At 34.7% G+C, this 11,309-nt stretch overlaps 1 protein-coding gene across 1 annotated transcript; it reads left to right on the top strand.

Moving 5' to 3' along the window:
• The first annotated feature begins 3,977 nt into the window (after positions 1-3,977).
• Positions 3,978-11,052, top strand: LOC112502703 (KH domain-containing protein At3g08620-like). Its single transcript, XM_025106683.1, has 7 exons — positions 3,978-4,174; positions 4,297-4,385; positions 6,522-6,673; positions 8,952-9,068; positions 9,178-9,294; positions 9,381-9,524; positions 10,415-11,052. The coding sequence occupies exons 1-7, from the start codon at positions 4,092-4,094 to the stop codon at positions 10,562-10,564; spliced, it is 852 nt and encodes a 283-aa protein (XP_024962451.1). The 5' UTR covers positions 3,978-4,091; the 3' UTR covers positions 10,565-11,052.
• Positions 11,053-11,309: the final 257 nt, after the last annotated feature.

The raw sequence follows: 11,309 nt of genomic DNA, 5'->3' as shown, positions 1-11,309 counted from the left end.
AACTGGGTCTCTGACTCCTCATCCGAAGAAGAAGACCAAGCCCATTTCTATGGGATGGCTGTTGAGAATGACAGAGAAGAGTTTGGATCTGACTACGACTCCCAGGTATGTTCCATCTCTAGCTATTCACATTCTGATCTGGAAGAAAGCATCTCTGCTTTGACAAATGATTTCGTTAACCTACAGCACACGCTCTCTGTCGAAAAATCCAAAAGGAAATATTTGGAAAAGGAAATATTAGTTTTTGAACGTGAGACAGAGCTATTAACTGTAGAGAAACAAAAATTATCAGTGGAAAATGAAAAACTTTTGCAAACAAAACGATCCACTGAAACAAGTCTTAAATCAGAGTGCTTAGAACAAAAAGCGGCTATATAGAAGAAAGAAAAAGAGCTTTTAGAAAAGGAACGTGATAGATTAAACTCTGAGGCCCTCAAATATTATTTTCAAAAGAAAAGGGAATTCTTACATCAGAGCTTACAAAGAAAAGAGCTCTTAATCAAGAAATATCAAGATGCTCAACAGGTGTATGAAAAAGTTAATTCTCAACAGGATAGAGCAGAGATAGGTTATACAGACCTAGACCTCACCTGGAAGAAAAAAACTACTCTTGAATCTGTGTTTAGGTTAGGCAAAAAGAAAAAACCAGATTTTCCAATTTTGTATACAGCTTCACCTTTCAAAAGATGTAGGCTTGAAAGTGGGGCCAAAACTCAAAGGTTAAAAAATTTAAAAATATTTCTTATTCTTCAAAAGGTATGCCTCAAGTTGATTTAAAGAGCATACAGAAGACAAACGAGATCTTTTGTTTTGGCTCTACAAATCTTGAACATCTTAAGACTGATAGTGAGGTTGTCAAACCAGAACCAGATGAAATCAAGAGTTCATCCACATAAAATTCTCTTAAAACTCTAGATCCAAAATTATTGGATGACTTCACAGAAACGATAAGACAGGTTTTCGAGCAAGATTTGCTTGAGGCCTTGAATTATCCTCCTAAAGGTCATGCAGATTCTTCTGAGAGTAATTCCTCGGATACTTTCGAAAGTTCTTCAAAACATAAGACGAAAGAAGGCTCTAGCTCATGCATACAAGAATCTCCAGTTAATGACACCTCTGTATTTCGATATTCACACAAGGATTTTCTTGACTCTGACTATGAGTCAGAGGTGGACTCGATAAAGGAGCAAGTTGAGACATAGATTGTAGCTAAAGAACCAGAGGTTGCAAAACTTCCTAATGAGAAAAAGATTATCCTAGGTTCTGGCCTTGTTAGCATGACAACAAGAGCTAAATTCACTGCAAAGTTTGAATACAGGGCAAAGAGTACAAAGCTTTTCCTCTGTATCGAAGGGCTCTAATTCAAAATCTAAGCCAATTAAGTTCACTTCAGAACAGAAGGGAAAATCCGCTGCCAACTCTAATTTTAATTCTTCTGTTTCAAAGAGGCCTCTGAAGGCCAAAGGAGTAGGAAAGAAGAAATCTGAGAAGATTCATTCAAAGTCGTCAAAACATTCAGATCTAGATAGGAAGTTTGTTAGAACTACCAATGCTAGGAATGATTGTAATAATATGTTCTTCAAATCAAATAAATCATTTTATGATTCAAAATGTGTTCATAATTATGAATGTTTCTCTCTGCTGCATAAGTTAAAGCAACATTTCTCTGATCCTAACTGTATTCTCTTTAGGTCATCAAGGATAAACTCCAAGAAGACCCAGAAGAGAAAGAAGGCTTCTAAAGCCAAGTCTGGTAACTCAGGTGCTGAGACGAAACCTCTCCCTAAAGCTAAAAAGCAATCTTCTATCTCTAATCATCGAGGACCCATTATGAAATGGGTACCTAAATCCCTATAATTTGTTTTGTAGAAGCTGCATGTGGACATTTGGTTTCTCGACTCCGGATGCTCGAGACACATGACCGTCAATAAGAGGTTACTCTCCTCATACAGAGAGAAGATTGGAGGAAAAGTAACCTTTGGGGATAATATGCAAGGAGAGATAAAGGGATATGGAGATCTTCTACAAAGTAAAGTTTCTATCTCTAAGGTTGCTTATGTCTCTGGGGTTAAACATAATCTTTTGAGTATAAGTCAACTATGTGATTCTCGCTACAATGTCAACTTCCAAAAGGAAGCTTGCTCCAATATGTCAGAATCAGGTTAGGAGTTGCTAAGAGCCAAACGAAAGGGAAATCTATATCTCATGAGCTTCTCACCAAGAGATAATTCAGAGACTCTTTGTCTCGTATCTCGTAAGTGTGAAGAAGCCTGGCTCTGGCATCACAAGTTGTCTCATTTAAATTTCCAAAATATAGAGACGCTTGTGAAGAATAATCTGGTTGACGGACTTCCTACCATAAAGTTTGAAAAGGACCATCTCTGCTCTGCATGTGAAATGGGAAAGCTCAAAAGAGCATCCCACAAAACAAAGACAGATGTGTCCTGTGTCAGACCTCTACATATGCTTCATGTGAATCTTTGTGGTCCAATCTCTGTGCAGAGTTTGTCTGGTAAGAAGTATATCCTAGTCTTAATTGATGAATATTCACGATATAATTGGATTGAGTTTGTAAGGCATAAATCAGATGTCCCAGAGCTGCTGATCAAGCTGATGACCAAGATTCAAATTCTTCTACAGAGCAAAATTCAAAAGCTGAGAAGTGACAATAGAATAAAGTTTAAGAATGCAAAGTAATTAAAAATTCAATATTAATTGAATAAATCAATTGTAATTAATTAGAAGGGTACTCCTGCAATGCAGCGAGATACATCTTGATCTTAATATTTTATTTTATTTTTTTGTCTCAATCGATGTTATAATATGGTCTTATGTGGTTTTGAAAAAGCAATGATTTTTTTTACTTTTGGATAAAATCTAAATTTGATATCATAAAAATTTGACAAAATTATATCGATATTAGTATCAAATTAACTATTTAAAATTTCTTATTTTTTGTGTAATTTTTTCAATTCAATTTTTTAAATTATAATTTAATTTAAGTTCAATAACGAAGTAATTTATATTTGATTTAGTAATATAATTTTCTTATAAAGATAATAGTTAATTATTTTGTTAAAACTTGATAATTATTCTAATTATATTTTAGATTTTTTATATTTTAAAATGAGATGTTTATCCTATATTTGATTATGTTTATCTACAGTTAGTTACATGAATTCAAACATGGAGCTTTAAAAAGTTGTACTTATGCATAATTTACTTGTAATCTTAAATTTTAAGTAATATACATAAATATACAGTATTTCATGCATAAAAAGTTGTTTTTAATAGTTTTTGTCAAATACTTTATAATATAGTATAGATAATAATCAATTGAAAGAAAATATTTGTTAATGTATTTTTGTTGTTGATAAAAATCATCGCTAATTAAAGATAATAATTGTAAACAAAAATATGAAAAAAATCTAAATAGTAAATTGTATCAAAATGTAACTATTTATATCCGTCTTTATTTTAAAAATATATTTTCAAAAGCTCAATTTAAAAAAAATGTATTATGTTTTTAAATTGTAACATTCAAATAGTATAATTAAAACTGTAATCTTACATGATATAATTAAAGTTGTAATATTCAAAATGAACAAGTTGTTGAAGATGAAAGTAAAAGATTTTGATTTTTAATTTTGGAGAATCTGTATTTCGATTGGATTCTCCAAAACTTTTCCAAAATGGAGAATCAATTTTAAAATCTCTAAAAAAATGCATTTATTATCTATTTTGAATAATACATATCATTAATTCAAATACGATTTGAGCATTCACTTAACATGAGTTTGATTTAGCGAAGTGAACCACATTTGCAATGGGTTTTCAAAAAAGATGATAGCTTTTTTTTAAAGAGCGGTAATCAAGATTATACTGGAGATGTCATATCCAGCAAGGTAAACAGTAAAGATTTGCCCCAAATTCCTGCTGAATTTGACCGACCTTTTTGTACTCTGTCTGCCCCCTTATTATTGGCACAAACCCTTCCTTTTTTATTGTTTCCTCTTCCTCTTCCGCCTCCCTCTTTTCTACTCATTTTCCACCGTTTCTTTCGGTGGATTCTTGTTCCACAACAATATCCCATGTCGGGTTTGTATAATCCCAACTTCTCTCCAGCAAGAGCTGTCTCTCCTCTGATTAGAAGTAGTAACGCAGATGTTGATAGGTTCGTCGATTTTGATGTCTCTTCAATTTCATGTTCGTCGTCTTCTTTTAGGGTTCTTGATAGTGGTTTGTTTTTGATCTATCTGGTGTTCTGTTCTGATTGGATTTTTGTTGTTGTTGCAGTCAATACTTGACTGAATTATTGGAGGAGCATCAGAAGCTCCAGCCTTTTATGCAAGTTCTTCCTATATGCAGCAGACTCTTGAATCAAGGTTCAATTTCTTAGATCTTAATTTCTTGTTGTTAACTTCATGTTTTATGCAAAGAATATTGCTCTGATTGTGTGATGTAGATCCCTTTGTATCCTTTCAGACCAATAATGGAGGTTTTTACCTTCATTGAGTGCTGTGACCAAGTAGTCCCAGTCCCAAAAATGTTAAAACTCATTTAAGGTTTTGATGCACCGATCCAGGAATGCAACTATTTTACTCAATTTGTAAATTTTAGTAGTTTTATTGCATTTTTACCCCTGTAAATTATGCAGTCTTCAAACTTACTTCTTAGTGGGAGAAAGATAGATTAAGGGTATTCAAGGAGAAATATTATTTGTTTGCTTCTAGATTTCCCAAACAACAAACATTGTGAGAAGGTTAAGTTTTGAAGTATATTGGAAGAGAGGAGTGTTAAGTTTTGAAGTATATTGGAAGAGAGGAGTGTCGTTTTGATTAACTGAAGAAGGCCATTACAGCATGAATATGTGTTGCCACATGAAATCAATGTTTGCTAACGGTGCTAGGTTTAGGGACTGTTTGTTAGCAATATAATGAGCTTGATAGGACACAGCTTATTCGGTCAGCTATATATGACTGTTTGGTATTGGCTTAATGATATAGAAAGTGGCTTATAAAGTAAGCTTCTAGGGAGAGCTTTATGGAGGAAGCCAAGTTTTTTTCCAGACCTTCCCCTCTCAATAAAAAACACTATACATGTTTTTATATCTATTGCCACCCGGGCTTAACATAAGTAATCTCATAGGATGAAAGCAACATTAAAGCGTACACCCTTGTTCCTCATTGGCTGTTTACTTTTTTTACATTAAGCCCTGTATGGGTTAAGTTGTCTGTCTGGATAAATCTGTCTGTCTGAGGGACGGGAGAACAATAGGTTTGAGGGAGGCAAAGAGAGAGGGTTGGATTATTTCTGGGCATTGCTGGTATTAGTTTGTTTGGGGTGGCTTAATGGGGACAAGTGAGGGGTCCTGACTTATTCCATATAGCCATTAGCTTAATGGCTTAACTATTAAGCCGTAAAGTAACACTCCTGTATGGCTGAGCAACTAAGCCGTGCGGACCATTAAGCTTATTAAGCTGTAAGTAAACAACCCTTAAGTGTCATGGCACCTATGCAATGGTTGTTAAAACTGTGCTTGGGCTCATTGTATCTCACTCAAAAAATGGTCTTATAGTTTCAATCCTATCCTAAAACATGATCTACAATCACTCATTTGTAACCAAATCCTTTTCTGTCCATAGTTCTATCATATAAGATATTGCTATGGTTAACCGAAGTCAGCAAGAGGAAGAAGAAAACATATGATGGAGGACTTGACCGACTGGAATATTCGATATAAATGGAGTTTTCTATTTTACGAGTAATTTTTAAATGCTTAGCCTTAATTTAAACGGTTTGATTATGTTGCCCAGAGCATATAGTGAGCAAAGTATTGGATAACCATGAGTTTGACCTGATCAAGGTTTTTGTGTATTCCAGTATACTACTATTAATTTGTTATTTATAGCATGGGCCAGGCTAGTTTATGTACACCTCCACTAGTCCCATGCGCCATGGGCCCCCAACTCAACAGCCAGACAAACCTTCTAGTGGCCCTGACATGGTGACTCTTCGTCACTTGTTATGCAAACAATTGATTGCTCGGTCCTAACTCCCAAGTGTATGACACTGTTATAAAAACAAGTTATATTCTTGTTCTTATAGAAGCACGTTCAAATAGGGTGGGAGATTATGTTTTTTGTAGCAAAGAATTATTCTCCACTAGTACTATTATGTGCTTCATTTGGACATGATGCTGAAGAAATAGTCATACACCCGAAGCTTTTGCTACTGTGTATTTGATGCAGGATTGGTTTGCTACTGTGTATTTTCTACTTTATAATGAATTCAGAATGTCCCACTTTTTAGTATGCATATATTAGTGAAGTATGATGGCGTTTTCACCAAGTGCATGCAATCTTTTCTTTGTTGAACAGCTCTATGAGATAGCATTCGTAATCTCTCTTGGTGGTTTATTTTTTGGAATAACGGAATTAGATCAAGTGTTTTGATGTTAACCAAAACACAATCATTTAGTGTTCACTTTTTAACTAATAACTTTCAATCCATGTTTTCAGAGATCTTGAGGGTTTCCGGTATGCTGCCCAACCAAGGGTTTAATGAGCTTGACAGACTGCGCCATAGAAGTCCAAGTCCCATGGCATCTTCAAATCTTATGTCAAATGTTGGTGGGACTAGAATGAGTGGCTGGAATGGTCTTCCACAGGAGGTACTTATGAATTCAATTCCAGAATGATGTATATCTCATCTTCTGTAATTAATATTTCTAAATGGCAAACATATATTTATATACATGGTTCATAAGAACCACCCAAACTGGTACTGAATTTTCTTTTATTTTCTTACAAGAATAGCCCAGAGGAAATTATTTAGAAAATTGTAATTGGGGATTTTGAGAAATGATAAATTCCATATTTAAATTTGAGAACGGTTAACTTTTAAATCAATACGCCTTCACTTTATTTCACTTTCCTTGTTTGATGAAAACTTTTCTCAAGTATATAGTTATTGTTTAAGTTTTCTAACATTTGCAAGATATGGTCTGTTGGGGGGTAAACCTGTATGTTACGTTTTTCATTTCTTCATCTTTGGAGAACACAATTTTGTAGATCTCAGAACTTCCAGTGTGCTCTGTACTGTACATATGATGGTTTCATCGTCATTGCTATATGCTTGCTTAAACTGATTCTTCAGATGCATGATCATAGGATGCTATTTCTAGTCATATGCAGTTTTATGATTCTTTAAGATATATAGTTGAAGTTCATGGTATACACTATGGTCATATAAACGTTTGATGTTTAAATTTGGACCATTATGGCACACCCMTCTCCTGTAGCATAGGTTCCATAAACGTAATTATTTCATAAACATACTTACTCTGGAATGAAGGTTTCCCAAGAATGAGAATGTGTAAATGGTGATAAAAAAGTATGGAAAACATCTATTATGTCCAAGTGTCCAACTGTGGGCTGTTGATGAACTTATGCTGAATATATGGAAAACATCTAATCTTTTTTTGAATTTGCTCTCATGATGTGAGCTGAAGCCCATTTAAGTAAGTAGCTCTATGGGGAAATTGATTCGAAGGCTATGGCTGTAAGGGTGAAATATAAGTTTCCAACTGTGGTGCTATATTTGGAGTTACCAGTTCTTTCTAGCTCTTGAGAATAAGGATTTTTGTGTAGTTTCTGCTAGTTGTTGTCCCATTTTCAGGAAGTTCTTGACCAAACTATGCAATCATGATCTACTGAGCCAATTTTTGCATCATGGATTTTGTATTTTTAATGTGTGATCTCAAGATGTGATGGGTGTGAATAAAAGATTGTGTGAATCAGCATGGCAAGTTAAAGTTTAGAGTAAATTACTCTTTTCATCCCTATAGATTGTTAAAAATTACGGTTTTCGTTTCTGTGGTTTTGAAATTACAGTTTTCATTTCTATGATTTGCAACTCATTGCTTTTTTTGTCCTTGAGGCTAACTCCTACCTTTAAGTATGAGGGACTAAAATAGCGAGGAATTATAAACCACAGGGATGAAAAAACAATAAGTTCAAAACCTTAAGGGCAAAAAAACAATAATAAATAGTAAACCATAGGGACGAAAACCGCAATTACAAAACCAAAAGGACAAAAAGAGTAATTTTCAATATATCACATGGTCGAAAATCGTAACTTACTCTAATGTTTATGTAAGAATATGGGTTTTTCAGAAAAGTCCATTTTTCGTATCTTGTACGTGTAAATTTGTTCATTCATGTGGTTTTGAGATCAAAACAGGTGTCATATGGTTTACCGCTCAATTATATGTATTCGAAAAGTATCTTACTTTTTAGGGATTATGGGACATTTGTCATCATTTAAAGTCACTCTTGAGATATAAATTACTCTAGCAGTGTATAAAAGAATACTATTTTGTTACGTACTACTTTGTTTGTTTCTTTCGTAAAAGTTGCACTTGCTGTGATTGCAATTTAGCATCGACTTTTTGCTAAACACCTTTGACTCCATCTATCCCAAATTGGTTGCAACCTTTATTTCTTTCGGAAAAAATTTCAACCCGACTATGCATTGGCTCATTGTATCAGCTCAAAATGCTAATGTGGTTTGCTTATTTGTCATTATTCAATGGTGTTCAAGACATTTGTCCATGGCCAAAGCAAACCAAACCAAACCAAACCCAATATATCCACCTGAAAATGTTGCATTCACTTTCGGACGGAAGGCATGTTGAGATCTGTGTTTTGACTATTTTTTTACTTGCATACAATAATTTCGATGCATTTGCAATCAAGTGCTTCATCTGGTTATATCCTTCAATTCTTGCGACTAACGGAGAACAAGCATCATAGATGCTTTAAAGTCTCTAGGGTTGATTTATTATTGAGAGTTTCCTGTTCTAAAAAACTGATTTATCATGTTGGATCTTATACTCGTCCTTGATTTGGGGATCATAAATTCACCAAAACTCTTATGTCTCATGACAGAGGTTAAGTGGACCACCGGGAACGACAATGGACTGGCAAGGAGCCCCAGCAAGTCCCAGTGCATACACCGTGAAGAGAATTTTGCGGTTAGAGATTCCAGTTGATACCTATCCAAATGTATGCTTTCTTCTAGAAACCACCTGTGTATTCTAATCGTTATTATGAAAAACTTGTATTCTTAATAGCATGATCATCGATTTTAATATTGATCTCTTTTGGATTTTAGTTTAACTTTGTTGGACGGCTTCTGGGTCCCAGAGGCAATTCACTAAAACGGGTAGAGGGTACAACAGGTTGCCGTGTTTATATAAGAGGAAAAGGGTCGATCAAGGATCCAGAACAGGTATCATTGTAACAAAAATTTGAAGTTTTTATTATGTATAAAGTGTGTTTATCGAAGCTAACTTTTGTTGATCTTGAATTTTAAAGGAAGAGAAGCTAAGGGGAAGACCTGGATATGAACATCTAAATGAGCCATTGCACATATTGATTGAGGCTGATTTACCAGCAAGTGTTGTTGATATCAGGCTGAGGCAGGCACAAGAAATAATCGAAGAATTGCTTAAACCTGTGGTATCTTTCTTTATCATTATAAATTCTACGTTTTGATTCGACATATAGTTGAATACCCATTATACTCATGGTCTGCAATCAGTTCACCAATGTCTTGTTACAATTGCCAACGGGCAAATAGGTAATTTTGGATTGTACTTTTGTAAAGAAGGAAATGTTGTATTTTTCTAGGACAACCCAAAAGAGAGAGTATTCACTTTGTTTGCTACGGAGGGAGCACTTGTTTGTTGGGAAAAACTTATTAGTTGCCCTTCACAAAGCCAAAGCACCGTTTGCTGATCGTTTACAAATCTTTATTATTTTTGCTTTTTTTGGTGTCTTGTACTGTATTTATTAGTGTTGTCATATATATATATATATATATATATATATATATAAAACCTCTTCTCCCTTCCTTAATGAACTATGTGCCTACCTCCCACCCCTTCCAGACCCTGTTTTTGAGCGGGATATACTGGGTCTGTTTTATACATTTCCTACCATGCTGAAAAAGATGTGCTCATCCCACCATGAAAGCCTTTATTCCAAGCTCAACAGGGAGTAGAGGTTGGTGTGCCAATGTGTATATACTTGAAGGAAAATAGGATTTATGGAATCCTACACGATGAAGGCGGCTTGTGGAATCTTTGTTTTAACTAATAAAACCTTTATAGGTCCATCCAATGAGCCGTACATGTTATATGTAGGTTGTGAGTATTATTCAATTCCCAATATTATATGTTATATACATAATATGATATGATTGTGTCTGTGGGGAGGTGGTGATTGGCATCAGAGTGTATTAGATAGTTTGACTTGAAAAGTCAAAGATATACCATTTTCCTGTAAGGAAGGCGGTGATTTATAGGATCATGTCTGTGATCAGATGCTCATCCCATACATATATGCAGGATGAATCACAAGATTATATCAAGAGACAGCAGTTACGTGAGTTGGCCATGCTGAACTCGAATTTCAGAGAAGATAGTCCTGGACCAAGTGGCAGCGTGTCACCATTCAACACCAGCAGCGGAATGAAACGTGCAAAAACCGGGCGCTAGATTTTGAAACATTCTTCAACACTTTTTTTGAAGATGGTGAAAATTGAAAGCAGTGGGAAACGGCTTCAGAAATCGTATATGTGTACACTTCTGCCTCCTCTCCTCTGAGAGTCATCATTGGGTATGCACCTTCTTCCTTCCTATACATACACCATATAATTTCTATGGCTTTTGGAAACATAAATCAAAAGTATAGGCTGGAGGTTCAGGTTGGCAAAAAACTCCTCTTTTTATTTTTTGTTTTTTCTTCTTAAAATTGAACGATGGATATAGCAATGAAGTACAAAGCGGAAGAAGTTTCTTTTTTTCTTTTGGTTCGTTCTTATTTATATTCTTCTTTTGGTGATTATAAGGTGACGCGTGTTGTAAACTTTGATTCATTCGATTTATTCTTGTGAGTAAAACCACCGACATTATGCGATACTGCTATCGTCTATATTTATATATTAATAGATTGGCAGATATTGACATCTTCTGTTGCTTTGTTGTAATATAAGTCTCCACTTTTTTATGCTGCTATTTTTCTGCTAAAGATTCATGGCAGTCTCTTTGCAGTTGGTCTAAGACCCTGGTATGCTTTGGATAAAAATCTGCTGTCCCATTACTGTTCGCCAGTCACATGAATACATGGAGTACAAACATGAATTAAATAAATTTGTAGTAGTTAAAAATCTGATGTGTCTTAACATGATTGGTAGGACAAGATTGGGATAGGGAAAGTTTGAGATGACCTTTTTATTCCAGC

Source organism: Cynara cardunculus, unplaced genomic scaffold, assembly GCF_001531365.2.
Source record: "Cynara cardunculus var. scolymus isolate 2C unplaced genomic scaffold, CcrdV1 Un_Scaffold_1796, whole genome shotgun sequence".
Taxonomy (NCBI): Eukaryota; Viridiplantae; Streptophyta; class Magnoliopsida; order Asterales; family Asteraceae; genus Cynara; species Cynara cardunculus.
Note: the sequence above shows the minus strand (reverse complement) of the source record. Positions and strands in the feature narration are given on the sequence as shown.